The 19,558-nt window shown below is 31.8% G+C and overlaps 3 protein-coding genes across 3 annotated transcripts; 1 reads left to right on the top strand and 2 right to left on the bottom strand.

Annotated features, from left to right (window-relative positions):
- Nucleotides 1-4,302: 4,302 nt before the first annotated feature.
- LOC146881918 (uncharacterized) lies at nt 4,303-5,998 on the bottom strand. The gene has a single exon (XM_085668929.1). It carries the CDS (start codon nt 5,745-5,747, stop codon nt 4,380-4,382), a length of 1,368 nt encoding a protein of 455 aa, XP_085525055.1. The 5' UTR covers nt 5,748-5,998; the 3' UTR covers nt 4,303-4,379.
- Nucleotides 5,999-8,651: 2,653 nt separating this feature from the next.
- LOC114168316 (polyadenylate-binding protein RBP47B'-like) lies at nt 8,652-11,760 on the top strand. Its single transcript, XM_028053079.2, has 7 exons — nt 8,652-9,286; nt 9,373-9,446; nt 9,811-9,941; nt 10,191-10,287; nt 10,993-11,154; nt 11,230-11,309; nt 11,461-11,760. Exons 1-7 carry the CDS (start codon nt 8,716-8,718, stop codon nt 11,549-11,551), a joined length of 1,206 nt encoding a protein of 401 aa, XP_027908880.1. The 5' UTR covers nt 8,652-8,715; the 3' UTR covers nt 11,552-11,760.
- A 2,783-nt stretch (nt 11,761-14,543) lies between these two features.
- On the bottom strand, nt 14,544-17,646 carry LOC114168619 (aldehyde dehydrogenase family 3 member F1-like). The gene is made up of 9 exons (XM_028053505.2): nt 17,313-17,646; nt 17,059-17,127; nt 16,862-16,958; nt 16,560-16,766; nt 16,142-16,371; nt 15,864-16,036; nt 15,321-15,411; nt 15,036-15,185; nt 14,544-14,949 (listed from the first exon to the last, which is right to left on the bottom strand). Exons 1-9 carry the CDS (start codon nt 17,508-17,510, stop codon nt 14,683-14,685), a joined length of 1,482 nt encoding a protein of 493 aa, XP_027909306.1. The 5' UTR covers nt 17,511-17,646; the 3' UTR covers nt 14,544-14,682.
- Nucleotides 17,647-19,558: the final 1,912 nt, after the last annotated feature.

Here is a 19,558-nt window from a genome sequence, read left to right as displayed (position 1 = left end):
GGTGACTAATGTTGATTACAATTATAGAAGTGTGCTTAGGAGCAAAATCGAATTATACTTTAAATTATCATAGTCAAAGAACTTTTGGAAAGTTGTTCCATAGTTTCATTTAGATATACCTATGGTGCATGTTTGTAGTAAAACTGTACAAAAGTATACACATAAAAGATCAGTGAGCACAGGAAAAGATAACAAACAATTACTTAGTAGGCTTCCACTTACAAAACCATTAGTCAGAAGAATGAAAGATCACAAACAAAATGCCCAACATGTCTATTATGTCAACACAGACATTCCAACATTTACTGCACGTAGGAAGAAGCAAATAGTGTATATAAACTAGCTAATTTCTTTGAGGATGTTCAGTTAATCGAAAAAATATATATTATTAGTGACTTTTCAATCCTACATAGAGAAGAATAGAGAAAAATTTCTCTATACTTTCCTTTGTATCGGAAAATTATTTCAAGAGATTTGACATTGTCAACGTGTATAATACTAACTATTTAGCTAGTTTACAAATTATAAAGTCTGAGTTATTAAATCACACAATTGATAAATATATTCTAACGGAGCCCCTCTTAAATATACTGTACTAATAAGTAAGATGTTGTAAACAATTGACATTAGTGCAAAAAATGCATTTAAAATTGTCTAATAAGCTTTGGTTTAAAAAAAACAAAGTCTTTCATGATGCAATGACATTTTTAAGATATTTCCACAACTATAGGACTCGGCTATTCACATTTTTTAAATTATTTGCAAAATTATAGATTTCAATTTTAGAAAAAACTGAAATTTATTATCTAGGTTAAACTTTTAGAAAAGTTATTTACTTACCACAATATTGTATTGTTGCCTCAAACTTGGTTTCTTGTTTTTCTTTTTATATATGTTTTTTTTTTTAACTTTGATTTTAGAGACAACTGAAATGTAATGTTGAAATTTATAGTTCACTACAAAACCGAAGTCAAAAGATATTATTTTTTTACCTCGTCTTGATATGCTTTGATTCAGAATTGAGGTAAAATGTTAATTACTAAGATTTTGACTACCAAATAAAGTTGTCTTTAAATTGGTATCTAATTAAAAAATTGATTTCTAAAAGTATTTTTTGTCAATAAAATTTGTCATTATTTAATAATTTTTTTATAGTGATATTTCATTTAAGTTTTACTCCAATGATAGATTTTATTTTGAATTTTTAAATGATTTTCTTGTTAGTTCCATAATTTGATTTTTATTTAATTTTTTAAAATTATTAATTAAATCAACTTAAATTATTTAAAAATTAAAATATCATATTGGAAATATATTAACAATTCATGCTTTTAATTAAAGATAAAAATACGAACATTAAATCCATACCATTAATCGTACAAAACTAAATTTCATAATTATTATTACTAAAATTACTTGTATGTATATAATAATGGATATAATATCTTGTTTGGATGTACTTCTAATATTTAAAACCTCTTTATCAATATCATCATAATTAACATTAAAATAATTATCATTTTGAAAAATCATATTATACGGTATAATGCATGTGTAATACGTGATTATTCATCATTTTAATGTATCTAATGACTCACACCGGACTACTTATAATTGTAAATTGAGATTTTAGCACATCAATTACTCTTTTCAACGTCTTTTCTAACTTTTTCTCATCTTGTAAACAACTAGTCTTATAGGAAGTGCTATCACCATTTTCAAAATATAACTACTCTTATAACAGCTACTTTTATTTATAACAGTAACAAATAAAAACTAACTGACTATTAATTAAACCTTCCACGTAATAAAATTATAACTAAACTTGTAAATAATGTAATTACACGTAACTTTGACATGTATGTCTTTCACCCCAATTCATTCGCATGAAAACGTATATGTCTTGAAATCTTCTTGTAACTTCTATAATGAGTACACTATAATTAATACTTGAAGTAAAGTCTTATTTATTTGTATAATGGTATATAGTTTTCAAATGTTAACTGGGTTGTGGATCGAGCTATTATTTCGCATAATAATGATTAGTATATACATATAACGGTTAATTCATAAGTTAGAATATGAATATGCTACACTAACTAAAATAAATCTCACCACTACAGAAATATGGAAACGTGATTAGATTGGACAAGTGTTAGGAATCTAAGTGTGAGCTAAATTTTATTGACTAGAAATGAGAAAGTTGAACACTATATAAAAATAAAAATCCATAAACTAAATTTATCGTCTTAAAATTTTGGGTTGAAAGTGGTGTGAATGTTTTATGTGATTAGACTCAAGTTTCATTTGTGTTCTATCTCTCCGATAAAATTTCCTCTCTAAACCTAACAGCAAGGGAACAACATATACTTAAATACTCCACAGAAGTTTTCTAAGATAGAGAAAGAGTTAAGCGCAACACCTTAAATTCCTTCGAAAACAAGTTTCAGTCTAACTTGCACTTGACATATATTTTTCTCAAGATTTTTCGATGAATAACCTAATTTATGAGCATTACTTCTAGAAATTACTACACTTTAAACACTTAGAAAAATCTCTAAGCTTGCCAACAAAAGTGTGAACGTATGGGCAAGGAAATCTAGCAAATTGGGCCACGATGGCTTACTCACAATTCAGAAAAACAGTGTTTTTCCGCACGATATATGTCAAAGAAAGTCTTCAAAAATGACCTGGATACAGTGCACAGAACAACGTGCCAAGCTAATTAATTTAGCTTTGGACAGATATAGAATCATATATTTATGTCGCAAATTCAAAGAAAATCAAAGTGAACTATATGATTATGCAATAATTATTTTGGCCAGTGAAAAAGGACAAATTCCATGTCAAACAAATATGCATGTATATATATTTGTACAGCGGCTTTATTGGGATGAAAAGTTCTTCGCAAAATAGTATATATTATATTATTATGCATGATTTTCCAATCAACAAAGAAAAATAAATACACAAGTTGAGAGAAAAACGTATTAGGAAATTGTTCTTCAGACCATTTACCTTCAATGCTGATCTTTCCATTTGTGACAGAAACTTTGTACCATGTCTAAGTAACTAAAAAATTAACTGTGTCATGAATTCGCTGAACAATAATATGTAAATCGAATCAAATGGGTGGTAATAGAAGATTACAACCGGGATTAATTTTTAATTAATTTGATGAAATTTGGAGAGAGAAAATCGCGAAAAATGAATTATCTGGTAGTTAAAGAGACTAATCAGATTAACTTAAGACGTGCATCGATCAAGCAAGAAACGTGTTAATCAAAGTATTTTTATTGCCTTGATGTATCAAATCAAATAAACAATACGTTGCTCTAACAGAAAAATTAAACAATGCATTAAATAATAATAATTGAACGATCAATCTAAAATTAAAGAAATAAATAGCATTACAACATATCTTCCGAAAATCGATCAAAATTTCGCCGCCTAGACTTTTTCTTTAATTAGGATATATACATCAGCTTTCAAACTCGCAAATTCATTTACAGCAAATTCATTTACAGCTTTCAAGTTAAAAAAAAAAAAATCCAGTTGCAGGGTGGAATTGATCAAAGAATCTGTCGGAACAAAATTCTCTGGTGGTGAAAAAAAAAGGCATAAGGTATACACACGTGATGTTGATTAAAACAAACAAAGTAGGTTTACCGGCATAAAAAGTAATTATACCGAGTCAAAAAAACAATTTTTTTAAGTACGAGTTAACGTTTGTCAAGTACGTTAGTTTGATAATACCAAGAAAACATGTCTTGTAACCTGAAGCAGTTTTCACCGACGATAAAAGCATAATTTGAAGAGCAACAAGATAACAAAGATAAGCTCATGTTTTTATAATCCGGAAACATGGCATTATTATTAGGAAGAAAGAAGTGAGGCTAATGATAAAGAAAGACATATTAGAGAATTGCAGGAAGTGATATTGCATTTGACTTTATCATCTGTTTCACACTCCAGGAATTAGTTCTTGGTGAAAAGACAAAGGAAATAATCAGTTTTGTCTGCTGTGACGACGCGCTTCTATATATATTTGTTTAAATGTAACGGGAGCTCATTCAACCACGCCATCACCTACTCTCTTCTTGACTTTGTTCACACCATCCTCAGGAAAATATGAAATCGTTTAATGGCAAACCATAACATCAACTTGAAATGTTAAAATATATATATATGCCAGTGTGTCATCAAACAAAGATATCCTACCAGCCATCACTGAACCTAAACACTATATAAACCCTTCAAATCAATACTTTGGAAACCAAGAAAGTAAAACATAATAAGAAAGTTTTCACATTCAAAGAAGATGGGAACGAGGCAATGGCCTCGTTTGATCCTTGCATTCGCAATTTGCCTTATGGCTATCACTGTTGCTGCTGATGATTATAAGCCTTACTATGGCCAACCATGGAACAACTATCCAAAACAAACACCTCCTTATTATTACAACGCACCTCCATATTACTACAAATCGCCACCTCCACCTTCTCCATCACCACCACCTCCTCCATATGTGCATAAATACCCACCATACTATTACAAATCACCTCCACCTCCATCTCCTTCTCCACCTCCTCCATATGTCTATAAGTCACCACCACCACCTTCTCCATCACCACCTCCTCCATACTACTATAAGTCTCCACCCCCACCATCACCTTCCCCTCCTCCTCCGTATTACTACAAGTCTCCACCACCACCATCTCCCTCACCTCCTCCTCCGTACTACTACAAGTCCCCACCACCACCATCTCCCTCACCTCCTCCACCATATGTCTATAAGTCACCACCACCTCCATCTCCATCCCCACCTCCTCCATACTACTACAAGTCCCCACCACCACCATCTCCCTCACCTCCTCCACCGTATGTCTACAAGTCACCACCACCTCCATCTCCATCACCTCCTCCTCCATACTACTACAAGTCCCCTCCTCCACCATCTCCCTCACCTCCTCCCCCATATGTCTACAAGTCACCACCACCTCCATCCCCGTCACCACCTCCTCCATACTATTACAAGTCCCCGCCACCACCATCACCTTCACCACCTCCTCCATATTACTATAAGTCTCCACCCCCACCATCTCCCTCACCTCCTCCACCATACTACTATAAATCACCACCACCTCCATCCCCGTCACCTCCTCCTCCATATTACTACAAATCTCCACCCCCACCCTCTCCTTCACCTCCTCCACCATACTACTACAAGTCCCCTCCCCCACCCTCTCCTTCACCTCCTCCACCATACTACTACAAGTCCCCACCTCCACCATCACCTTCACCACCTCCTCCATATTACTACAAATCCCCACCACCACCATCTCCCTCACCTCCTCCACCATATGTATATAAGTCCCCACCACCTCCATCTCCATCACCTCCTCCTCCATACTACTACAAGTCCCCGCCCCCACCATCACCTTCACCACCTCCTCCGTATTACTACAAGTCTCCACCCCCACCTTCTCCCTCACCTCCTCCTCCATACTACTACAAGTCCCCGCCCCCACCATCGCCTTCACCTCCTCCACCATATTACTACAAGTCTCCACCACCACCTTCCCCTTCACCACCTCCTCCATACGTATATAAGTCTCCCCCTCCACCTTCTCCGTCACCTCCTCCACCATATTACTACAAATCACCTCCTCCACCGTCTCCTTCTCCGCCTCCACCATATTATTACAAGTCTCCACCTCCCCCTTCTCCTTCTCCTCCTCCACCATACTACCCCTACCTCTATAACTCACCCCCGCCTCCCGCGTATTAAGCTTCTGGCTAAATCATAATTTGATTTTTTTTTTCCAATAAATCACGTTGAACATTGTTGCAGTTGTTTTGTAATTACTCATTCATTAATAATAGGGTCTACACTGAAGTGGGAGTTGTATTCTGACTGCAGTGTAGCCCATGCGTTTGTATTGGTTTTAATCGAGAAGTGTGTAATATTATTCTCTTCTTATAAATATACATTATTACCACAGATGTTGGATTCCATTTCCTCTTTTCATTATGAAATTACGATCGCCATGAAATTCACGAATCATGTGCTCAAAATGCTAAATAACATTTAGATTTAGGAAAAAAATATAGATGAAATGATATTATATTATCTTTTCTAGATGGTTTTAAATAACCAGAAATTAAAAAAGAAAAAGAAAACACGTCGTTTTTTCTTCTCTCTTATTTCCATTTTTTGTGGCATCAGAACCTATTTTAAATTTTCCATTCTCCTCTTAACACGTGTCAAGTCAAATAGCACTAATGAGTACGTTGAAAAAAACTCAAACCATGCCCTAAATAAAATAATAATATAAATAAGAATAAATGCAGTTCGAAACTGCGTTTAGTTCTATCAGATAGTAATTGTAAAAGTTGTTAAATAAGAAAGCAATAACTTGTGTTATTAACCAAACATGCATTAAGCTGATTAATTTAGTGAAAGTGTATGTACGGAAAGTTTTGGTGAGAGTGCATAGATAGTGAGGGTTTGAAGCCAAATCATATTTTTCCTAAAGATTACTGTCCAAGAATTTCTTTTTCCCCGCGATAGCAGCCTTCCAACAAAACTTACTGAAGTAGCCCCATTTGAAAACATTTAGAATCAGTTATTTTGGAAGTCTAATTCGAATATTGTTCATGTTTTTCTGTCAAAAATTGGTCGAAATTCTGTACCAAATTCGTGTTGTGGTTTCTTTTCTTTTGTAAGATTTAGTTATTATTTAAGAAATAATTTAAAATAGACAATTAATAAAAAGTAGTTAAATAATTTGAACAATATGTAAAAGGATGACAGGAGATTGCCTATCAATTTCTCATCTTGAAAATAGAAGAAGTTCATCCTTACTTTTATTTTTATACTCAAGTGAAAATTTTCTTTTATTTTCATCTATCGGTAACATATACATGTATAGTTGTATATGTAAGATACAGCAAATAGCTAGAGTACAAATAAATTTATAGATAAAACTCGATTATTTTATTATTAAAAATTTAATTATAAATGAAAAATTTAATTATTCGACTTTTATTTTTTAAAAACTATCTTCTCTGTAAAAAGTATTATGTATATTTTTTCTATTTATTTATATTTTCTTATCTCATTTTTTATCTCTTTGAAAATCATAGAATGTCATAAGAATTTTTGCTTAGAGTACAACCAATCTACCTTGTCCGATTTGTGATCAGATTTCTTTTCTTGAGTAATTTAAATTTTTGGCATGTGATATATATGTGTAATGTGGATTAAAAGAGTTCAAGATAAATATTTATTTGCTTATAGTCATTAGGATATGTTTAAATCATTAGATATGTTTAAATTATTGATCTGATTTTTTTATATATAAATAAAGTATCATGTGGGAGTTATACTACTAGAAATTTTCATATTACATGAGGTTTTTTTTACAAATTTTTTAAAAGAATTTGTAAAAAAGACTGTTTTCTATGATTTTTTAAGAGTTTTAGTTAGCAGATAATTCCTTCGTGGATAATCATTTCTCACAAAATTATAAAATTTGTAAAATTTTCCTACAAAATTTAACACAAAATATTTTGTAAGAAAATTGGTAGTAATTTCTTGTAAAAAAAATTTCACAACAAAATTTATAATTATTTCCTTCAAAAAAATGCTCAAAACAAAATTGACAAAAAAATAATATGAGTTTTTTTAGTAGTTTTAGAACTTTTGACACAAAAGGTTTAGTTAAAATTTTGTACCGAGGAAATGGAAGCTAGTTCTTTTCCTAAGTAATGTTTTGATTGAATAATCTAACAATAGGATGTTGTGATCGATGTCTGCATGGTAAGGATTGCAACATGTTGATTTGATTGGTATGACTGAATTTTAATTAAAATTGTGATTGAGAAATATAATTTTGAGAAGTTGGTATGACTTTGTGAATAATTGATTTTATCTTTGAGATTTATTTTTGTAAATCGGTTCTATTTGGATGTATCTTTGAACTAGATTGTAGTATTTTTAACATTGGGAAGGAAACAAATTGTACAAGTAGACGAATTGATGATATGATACATCAGTATAGTTTCTAAAATTGTGAAGACTTACAAGGCAAGCCAACCAGTTTTTGCCTAAAATATTATTGAGTTTCAAAAGAGCTTGAGAGGCTTTACTCACTAGACAAGCTTTTAAGAAAATCTCTTGAGGTCTTGTTCTAGTTTGATGTATTACAATGTAAATATGAGTCAAGTGGGTTGATGGACTTATATGCTTGAATATGATTTATTGTGACATAATTTTTTTGGGAAAAATAAATTCATCGATGAAATAAAAATTTTCAATGAATTTTATCGACAACAAATAAATTTGTTTACACGTTGCATGTTTTACTTATTTAAGACTTTTTATTTTTGAAAATGTTGACTGGCATGTTTAAAACGTTATAATTATTTCATTTAAAATTTATTTAAAAAACTATAATAAGAAGATAAACTTATTTTAGTAAATAATTTTTTTTTTATAAAAACTTTAGATTTCATTTATTTTGAAACGAACAATATGACATGACGCACAGCCAGAATATGGGCTACTCTACAACCCTTGTTTAGCTGGGCTCTGCATAAGCCGGCCCATACCCATATCACAGTTTGAATTTTAAAGCAGCCTTAATCTCTGACCATCGGAAAAAAAACCCAAGGGAGGTTGAAGCATAATCAGCGGCGCGACGGTGGAAGATGGCGTCGGCGGCGATCGAGGAAGTGCGAACTCTTTGGATTGGCGATTTGCAGTACTGGGTGGAGGAGTCGTACCTCTCGCAGTGCTTCGCCCACAGTGGCGAAGTGGTTTCCATCAAAATCATTCGCAACAAGATGACGGGCCAGCCTGAGGGCTACGGCTTCGTGGAGTTCGTTTCTCACGCGGCGGCGGAGGCCTTTCTCCGCACCTACAACGGCACCCAAATGCCCGGTACGGAACAGACCTTCCGGCTTAATTGGGCCTCTTTCGGAGACTCTGGGCCCGACCATTCCATCTTCGTCGGCGATCTCGCCCCCGACGTCACCGACTTCCTCCTCCAGGAAACTTTCCGGGCCCATTATCCTTCTGTCAAAGGGGCTAAAGTTGTCACTGACCCCGCCACCGGCCGCTCCAAGGGCTATGGCTTTGTTAAGTTCACCGACGAGACGCAGAGGAACCGCGCCATGACTGAAATGAACGGCGTTTATTGCTCCACGCGCCCTATGCGTATCAGCGCCGCTACTCCTAAAAAGAACGCTTCTTTTCAAAACCAATATGCTCCACCTAAAGGTGAGTACTGCAGTACAAGCATACAACCCTTCGTTCCGTTCATAATTATAACTTAAAAACACGCTTAATTGTGGATTACTTTGCAGCAATGTATCAATTTCCTGCATATACTGCTCCAGTGAATACTGTTGCGCCAGAAAATGATGTGAATAATACCACTGTAAGTCGGATTCTCGTTGACCAATAATTTATGTGATGAGTACACCACACATTTTATCCGTGAAAGCGTATAGTGCTGTAACAGAAACTTCTAACATGTCCTTGAAAGTGAAATCCGTAGGTCTCATTATAGTCCAAAATTCTAAAAAATGTGAAACTTGAATAATAATATTATGATATGTTTGAGGATGAAAATATAATTTGTCGTTAAGTTTATGAGTTTGAATGAGACATCTGGTAATTTTAAGAAATTTCTTTAACTTTAGGGACGGACAAGATGGCATTACACACTTTCTAGAACAAAAATGGTTGATTACACTGTATGTGATTTATGGTACTCTTACTTATATCTGTTTGTATTGCAGATTTGTATTGGTAATTTGGATCTTAATGTGACAGAGGAGGAGCTTAAGCAAACCTTTATGCAATTTGGAGATATTGTGTCGGTCAAAATTTATGCGGGCAAAGGATATGGTTATGTTCAATTTGGAACTAGGTTTTGTTTTTTACCCTTAAACTTTAACATGTGAATCTTTATGGGGTTGCTCTAATATTTCGAAACTCAAAGGATAAATGATATGATTTTGACTGTTGCTACCCCTTTCCAAGGCAATAAGTTTCATGTGGCCTGATGTCATGTTACTCTGCATCTTATGAGGTCTTTCATCAATCTTAGTTTCTTCTCCTTCTGCTTTTTCTTGTTATTAATTAGCCTTTTAATCTCCTCCATGGCTATTGTCTGTAGAGCCTCTGCTGAAGATGCGATTCAGAGGATGCAGGGAAAGATAATAGGTCAACAAGTGATCCAAATTTCTTGGGCTAGTACCTTGACAGCTAGACAGGTGATTTTTCATTTGGAAATTATTCATGTTTTTGACAAAATAACTGTTTGTTTTGTCATGGTGACACTGGCCTGTGTTGTTTGTCATACATAATTCATTTTTATTTTAATTTAAAAAATCATGGCAATGTATACAACTTATTAAGTCTTCCGAAATTTCTATGTTTGTATTGAGGTCTTTCATCAGTAAGTTACTACAATTGCATATCCGACCCTTCCCCTCCCCATACTACTTTCATTCACCCAAGGAGAAAAAGATACGGACATTGTGATGATATGTGCTGAGACAAGGAAAGACAATGAGAAATATAAACATTGACTCAAAGCGGGGTGGTTTTGGTTGAAGTTAAAATGACACTGTATAATTTAGTGATAGCTGTAGCAGTTACATGTGAATTCTCTGTTTGTAGACTGAGAGCATGATTGAATTTCATTCAGTTAGGAAATTAAATTGAGTTGAGTTCAACTCAATTGGTGGCTTAGCTTTTTCTACTGGATCCCATACCTTAATGAGCTTTCATCACTCTGAAATATTTATAAAGTTTTACATTAATGATTTTGGGATTCTCTTGTTACAATAAGTATAAGATTATCTGATCTGCTCTATTAGTAACTTATATGTGGATTCATTTTTAGTGTTTGTTAGATTATCTGATCTGATCTCCGATTATGTTAGCTCTAACAAAAAAAGTTGAAACAATTCTAGGATGTACCCAGTGGCTGGGGCGCTCAGATGGATCCAAATCAATGGAGTGCCTATTATGGATATGGACAGGGTTACGAGGCATATGCTTATGGTGCTGCTCATGATCCCTCCTTGTATGCTTATGGTGCATACGCTGGTTATTCTGCACAATACCCTCAACAGGTAAATTTACATATAAATGTCACGGAAGAGAATGTTTTTGGGTTTTCTCATACATATTGGTTGCTTACTATTCAGGTTGAAGGTGGTCAAGACATGTCAGTATCTATACCTGTGGAGGAGTCGTATGATCCTCTGGCATTGCCTGATGTTGACAAGTAAGCTTCTTGCACCCCCTTCTCTCTTCCTTTTCATTTCAAAAACTATAAACACCTTAAAAAGAATATATATTTGCTTTCACAAAAAAGAAAAAACTGCATATATTTGGCTCAATATGTGTTTCTGACGGATCTTTGGTTGCTTTGCCAGATTGAATGCTGCATATCTTTCGACGCATGGAAGTTCCATTTTAGGACGGTCCCTTTGGCAGAGAACTTCGCAATCTTTACAGCAAGCATAGGATCTGTTTGTATTGCCTGGTCTTAAATTTTTTTTGTTTGTTTCAATGAGTGGAATAGCATGTTGATTAGATCGATGGTAGTATTTATGAGGTAATTCTGAATATCAGCATTTGGATTTTAGTTTAGGATGAGTTTTATTAGTGATTACTAATAAGGATATTGTGTCATGATTTTGGGAACTTGTTGTATTATAGGCTCTTTTCATCAATCTGCGCTTCATAAATTTGTATGCTTATTTTCTTTATATTTAATATTGTTTCTTAAATTTTGATATTTTTTGTTCGTACACATTACCGAGATGATCCTGCAAGTACCGAGATGTACAAATATGAAAACAAGATAATTTCTAAATTATATAATTTATAATTATTTTTTAGGATAAATAAAATTTTGGATATCAAATCTAAAAACTTATCTCACCGTACAATTTATAATTTTTTCTTATTTTTATATTATGTATTATGAAAGTTTTTTTATCAGTTAAAAATTTACTTCTTATCTGGCCTGTTCCTTTACAAAACTAAGAACAGCTACGATATATCTGTTTTACAAATTACAACTGTAGAAGATTATAATTGCATAATTGCCTCCTTCATTTATAGACAGACTAAAAAACATAGTTTAAGAGGAAGTGTTTAAGAAGAGATTAAAACGTTTTTGTAAAATAATTATATGGAATGCTAAATTTGAGATTAGAGTTTTTTTAAAACAATTACTCCATTCAAAAGTAAATATAACTTTCTTATTATAACCTATTTGCAGACATAATAAAAAAACAGTCTTATTTACCTCAGTTATACACGGTTGAACCGGTAGCTTTTGAACCAATCGTAAGCTTAAAAATTAAAAAAATACATACTTGAAGTCTTATAATTATTACTATATAATAATAATAATATAAATTTAGATTCTAATATCATAACATTTTTCATTTTGGTCAAGTTGGACTAAAAATAGATGGATTTCTGATATCATATTAAAAAAGTAGACTTTAAACTTAATTTAATCCTATAAAAATAATATGTAAGATAAAGTTTGTACTTCACTTATATATTACAAAATTATCTTATTTTTAATTAATTTTGGACTTTAAAAACCTCAGTTTATTTGTTCCTTTAAAAGAATGTTCCTTTAAAAGAATGTTTATGTTTGTGAGTGCATAAGAAGAATAATGAAAATCAGGATAACCAGGATTTTTATTCCTTAATGAAGTATTTTCATTCTTAAAATATTATAACAATTAAATATTATTCATGACTCTAGTCGAATGTTTGCGAATATTTTTCCATATCTGACCATATTAATCGATTTTACCCATTTTAATTTATCCAACAATATTAGAATATGGTCTGTATATTTTCCAAAAATTCTAACTAACAAAAACACTATTTACAAACTAACAAAAGCATGTTTCTGATTCTTCTGAAACACTATTATTAGTTCTAATTCAAAGTTTCTATTTTTTTTTTTAATTATCATTTCTCATATGACTCCTTTTATACTTCATTTCATCTCGTTTTTTCCATAATTTTGTTTTGCTTGTTAGATTTTATTTCCTTTATACTTATATTTTCTATTTGCCTAGCTCACACCTGAAGCAAGTATGGCAAAAGCAGTTTTGGATTATGAAAATACAATATCTGTGTGCTGGTAAACAAGAAAGTTGGTATATTTAATGACACTCACATCAAGTAGATTCAATCGTATAGGTGCAAAGACATTTATATAAAACAACACATTGCTAAAAAGAATTTTCCACCGCAATCGGTGTATTTTTCAACTACCATTATGCGATCACAATTCTCTGCCACTAGTTTGCGAGGTCCCAAACATTGAGTTTGAATGCTCATAAATACGGTTTTTTCTTGGATAGAATAATTAATACGATGGGTGAGTAGTATGTGAGAATAATTCAAATAGATATTTATTATTACACCATTCTGATTCTCATATTTTATTATTTCGTTTCATTTTAATCAAATCATGAAATAAGCACCAAGTAAACCAAAATTATTATTACTATCAAATAACCAAATTTATGAATGTCTAAATTGAATAATATAGTTGTTAAATTCAGAAAACCTAATAGATTGTAGTGAGATTTGTTTTGCTGACTAATGGTCACTACTATCATCTCTCTTTACATATATATTTTACTTCAGTGAATTAACATTTAAAAAAAGAAGTGATTCTTTTTTTTTCTTTTTCTTTTTGGTTATTTGTTGTTAAAAAGAAAGTATAATGTCACATTTTTTTCTGTCTCTCAAATCATTAAGTTTCTTCTATTTTTTCTTTCTGTTCCTGCCACATGTACTAACTTAAAATACAAGTACCATAAGTCTGAAAGGTGGGAAAAGCAGAAACCTTATCACCATATGATTGCTGAGACCCCTTAAGAAGACAAGCTTCATCTACTATAAATAATTAAAGATAGGAAAATATTTTTATTATTATTAAATTTTGACAATTTTCTCTTATAACTTTAAGTGATATTTTCTAAGTGACTTTTAATTTATTTTATTTTTTCATTTTTAATATTCTAAAACCACTTAAAAAATGACACATCATGTTATAAAAGAAAGTTATCAAAATTTAGTAGTCAAAATATTATTATCCACCAAATACATTACATGTTTGTTAAATCTAATAATAGAGAAAAATAACAATATTGTCAGAAATTAGCAGAAAGGGAAAAGTAAGAAAAATATCGTTTGATGATTACACTGGTCTCTTGAACAACTATACACATAAACTCTGTATAATAATAAAAATCCTTAAAATAAAACTTCAAAACAAAATGAACAATAACACATTCTTTATTATATATAAGTCATTAAAATAAAACTTCACTAATACTAATTTAACAACAATATAAAAAATATTTAATGTGAATTTTGTTCATAAACTAATGGAATTCAGTGACAATCAGATAAGGTCAAACAAAGCTGCATAAGAATTTAATACACAAATTGTGTTAACCACAAGTACGGATGATTAATTGCACAGAACATTTTTATTAGACTTTATAAGAAAACAAAAGGAAAACATTACACTTTTCTGGTTTTTTTACAAGAAACAAATGACAGTGTATTTTGTTTCTCATACTACCAAAGTAAGTAAGATGCTATAGCTACACATGATTTGCAAATAAGCGTTTTGATGATCTCTTTAAGCCCAGCATGACAAGGAGCATCCCCAGATAATCATAATTGTAACAGGTTTCAAGTAGTTGCAACTTATTTAGTGTCCATGGAGGATATCTAAACCAGAAATCTGTGAGGAAACTTCTTCTTACTATTGCCTTCTGGTGGCTAAATGTGTCAAAGGAGAACTTCCCATGGTACATGCCAAATCCACTTTCTCCCACTCCTCCAAATGGGAGAGAATCAGCTGCATACTGCACAAACAAAAATAAGAAGATTAATTAAACCATGAAAAAAAAAATCCAGTAGAATGATGGTAGATAGTGCAGTTAGTTAGTACTTGTAGTATTGCATCATTGAAAGTTATACTGCCAGATGATGTTTCAGATATCATTCTTCTCTCTAGGGTTTTGTTTTTGGTGAAGACATAAATGGCAAGAGGCTTAGGCCTACTCCTTATGAATCTAATACTGTCCTCAATCTTCTCTACCTGCAAATTAATGGCAGAAGAAAGAAAAGATAATGACATTGGGTAAGTTGGAAAATAGTTTTAGATTCAAGCATGTGGTGATAGTAACCAAAAGAGTTAAAATTTGGTTGGGAGGGTTGTGTGCATGAAGGTTACAGTAATTATTGGAAGCAATGGACCAAAAATCTCTTCTGACATAATTGCTGCGTCCAGTGGGGGATCCACCAAGATGGTTGGCTCAATAAATCTGCATGAATTCACAGGTAACATTTTTGGGCTAAGTAAATATGCAGTTTTTGATCTTCATGACGAATTAGTACTGTATTTTAATAAATGCAATACATCCATATATAAACTAAATGATCTATTCTAATTGCAGGAGAATGAGTAAGAATCTTTGATATTTTGTCTTATTAATTAAACTTATTGAAAATTACAATAAGTATGTCCAGAAAATAGATTAGAGAGTGTTTTAGGACTTTATTTCTAATTCTAAATTCTTGGTTAACTTCTACTTTCTTTATATAAAAGCATTGAACTGCTTATATTCCAAAAGTATTAAATGTATATAAATATAGTTTTTATAAAGTAACAGATAGATTTGTTAGAGAAATCTCCTAAGTAAACCCAACTTTATCAGAAATACAATTACTGTGGAAGAAAATCTAGCTGAGAAAGGAAAGAGTGAAAGTTAATTACAAGTTTTCTTGGTCCATTGAGCCACCATAAACCACTGATTCTTTGACCATTTTATCAGCAAGAAGATTGTTCAATCTAGAGAAGTGGTGTTTGTTAACTATCCTGGTGATAGTTTTGGAATGCTGAGGGTTCTCTCCAAACATTTTCTTGATCCAGAACTTCATCAGTTCCACCTAAAAGAAACAAGAATAAGCTACCACAAAACCCCTAACTAACATCATATATAAACGAGGAAACAGAGATCAGTGAACATGAAAAAGTTCAAGGGATGAATGTACCAGTTTTGAGCAATACATCTTTTCTACAAGAACATAATCAATGGCTATGCATGCTTGACCAGCACAAGCCCCAAATTTTCCCACAATAATTCTCTTCACAGTGGTCTCTATATCCCAGGAAGATGAAAGGGAGTCAACAACTGCAGGGCATTTTCCACCCAACTCCAAAGTCACTGGAGTCAAATTCTTCGCAGCAGCAGACATAACAATCCGCCCCACACGTGCACTTCCTGCCATTAGTTTTACAACAATTGAAGAAAACATTTTCTTCTGTTAAAAGAGACAGAACTAGTAAAATTTGTTTGTCTTCTTAGTTAAAATTGGTTTTGGTGCATGTTTTTTTTGAAAATGGTGACTCTGGTCCATAAAGTACAAAGACTCAGATTAATTTTGTCCAAAAAAAGAGTCACCCATTTACCTGTGAAGAAGATTTTGTCCCATCTTTGCTCCAGTAGTTGTTGGGTCTCTTGGGACCCTCCTTGGATCACCTTAATGGCTTTATTGTCCAAATAAGGGATGAGACTGGAAGCAAGCAGAGAAGAAGAAGCTGGAGACAACTCTGAAGGCTTTAAGATTGCCACGTTTCCCGCAGCTATTGCTCCAATAAGTGGCTCCAAGGATAGTCCTACGTTTGCATAAATCACCAGAATGAGCACACCACAAAAAAACTTCACATTTTGCTCATAAATGTTTCTGAGATTGGCTAAAAGTTTGACTCACCAAATGGGAAATTCCAAGACGAAATAATGAGGACAAGACCCAGTGGTTCTGAAACAATTTCTGCACTGGTGAGCAATGCTACTTGTGGCAATTCTGCCTATCAAAATGATCAATTTGGCGGCTAGTTACTTCATACGTATATGCTCACAGAGTCATATCTTCAAATATTTGGAAGGATGTACGAACATGTATCTTACCTTTCTGCCTGACATCCAAGCTTTCAAAGACTTCAGTGCCAGATTTAAGGTCTTGATCAAAGTCCCTATCTGCCACCAGAATGGTTTTTACTAGTAAGAAATTGTATATATATACAGGTGTAGTTTAACTTTAATCCAATCATACAAAATCAAATATCTAAACATCACATAAATATAGTAAACTTGTCTTATTTATATCAAACACCGAGAATAGCCTTTCAATACAATAGGAGAAGAAATATGTGAAAAGATACCTCGTCTCTGAAAGCTTCAAGTTGATGTTTCCCAAGATCGTGCATAAGGGCCTCCATGATATGTTCTTGTTTTTCCATGAGGAAGGAACGCAAGCCTTTGAGCTGAGATTCCCTCCAAGATTCTTGCTTAGTCTTTCCACTCTCATAATACTCCCTCATGTCATTCAGCTCTCTCTCTAAGCTTGACATGATCTCCATGGCCCTTTGGGCTGCAGCTGCTTAAGGTCTGAGCAACCGCTATTTATATTTGCTCAACTAACTCCATCACTTCAATATGGAAACTAGTTTGGGTTTCATAAAGAGGAAAGGGCCCTGTGCATTCTGTCATTCACATGTTTTTTGTCATAGACCAATCAAAGGCTTGCACACAGCATCGCTAGGATAATAATACCCTGCTACGTCCTGCTGCACTTAATTATCAAAGCTTCCATCTTTTTTCTACAGATGTGTAAAACACAGTAAATACCAAAACTAGCACACACCTGCCTCATCCTCTACGTTATGGAGTTTACTTAACTCTTTCAATCTGGAAATTTGTTAAATTCATAGCTCAAAAGTCTTCTTCTTCCACCCTAACCGACGTAGATAATTTATACATGAAAAGAATGTTCCTACCATCATTTGACAATTATTATAAAGTCTTTAACAAAATTTAACTTTTATACAGTAAAAGGTAATATTAGACGATGATAAAAAAAAACGTGATATCAAAATACCAGTGTTATAAATATATATATATATATATATATATATATATATATATATATATATATATATATATATATATATATATATATATATTATATACTAGTTTTTAAAAATTAAATTTTGATATTTTTTTATTACTTGAAACGATATTTTTTAAATAATTTTAAAATATAAATAAATAATTATTTTAAAAATACCACCTCAGAAAAAACGTCAAAATTTAGTTATTAATATATATATATATATATTCTCATCTAAAAAGTTTCTAAATATCTAATTATACCAAACCGCTGAATAATGGATATATAGCTGCTACCGTATATATGTGATAGTATGACTAGACGTTGTAATTTCTTAGGCCTAGTCAGACTTTAAAAGTTAGAAAGATGGTTTAAATGACTTATAAGCTCAATATTAAAAAATATTGTTCATGTGTGTCTTCATTAGTCTAAGTACGTCTCTAGTGAATTAGTTATAATGGTATTATTATATAAATAGGAATTTTGTATTATTAGTTGTGATTAATATTTGACTTCAGAACTTGAATAAGAGTACACTGTAAGAGAAAAAAAAAAAGGAACATAAATTATGGGTTATATCATATTATAGTGAATTATATCATAGTTTTGTAATTTAAAATTTTTTAATAATATTTCAACTCAATTACTGTTATTTCATTACAAGAAAACTTATAATATTGACCGATTTTAATGACTCATAATTATTATTAACTACAGTGACCAATTTATATACTAAATTACAAAACTAAAAATTATTGGTTATTAAAATAATTAATATTATGAATAAAAAATTATAATTGGTCACTAAATTAGTCTTCAAGATTAGCTCTCATAGTTTTGACTGCCAAAAGAAAATTGATCATTGAAGATTAGTTACCTAAATTATGGTTATTAAAATGAATTAGTTTTTAAATTAGTCTCTAATTAATTAGTGACCAATTTATTGATTAATTATAATTTTTTATGTATAATAGTAACTATTTTAGTAATCAATAATTTTTAATTTTGTAAATTGGTATCTAAAATAGTTATTATATTAACTAACTACTTTTTATTTTTAAAATCATTTTCTAATTAAAGATTTTCTTGTTGTGTTTGGTTGTAACTGTGTTTTGTTCTTACCTTCTATAGGTATTAAGATAATTTATGTAGAATTTGCTTAAAGAGTTGTTCTTAATATGATATAAGTTAAATTCTCTTACGTTTAATTTATGAGTAAATATTATTCTTATAAATAAATATTGATCTAATATATATAACTTAACTTTTTCCCACGTCATTTAGGAATTTATAAGTAGATATTGTCCCAAACTTATCATTGCATAACAAGTTTCATCACAAACAATATATATCTTAAAAATTATATTAATAAAAATATGAATAATTTGATTATTATTGTTTGTTATAAAAAACAAAAAAGTTAGACAGCATATGTGATTACGAAGGATAAAAAGAAATTATATGAGCAAAATATATATACGTAGAGACGGTAGTTATTTTATAAATTGTATACCTTAT

The sequence above is a fragment of the Vigna unguiculata genome, chromosome 11 (genome assembly GCF_037176805.1).
Source record: "Vigna unguiculata cultivar grain cowpea cultivar isolate G323 ecotype 2 chromosome 11, ASM3717680v1, whole genome shotgun sequence".
In the NCBI taxonomy this organism is placed as follows: Eukaryota; Viridiplantae; Streptophyta; class Magnoliopsida; order Fabales; family Fabaceae; genus Vigna; species Vigna unguiculata.
This window is presented reverse-complemented; position numbering and strand designations above follow the sequence as displayed.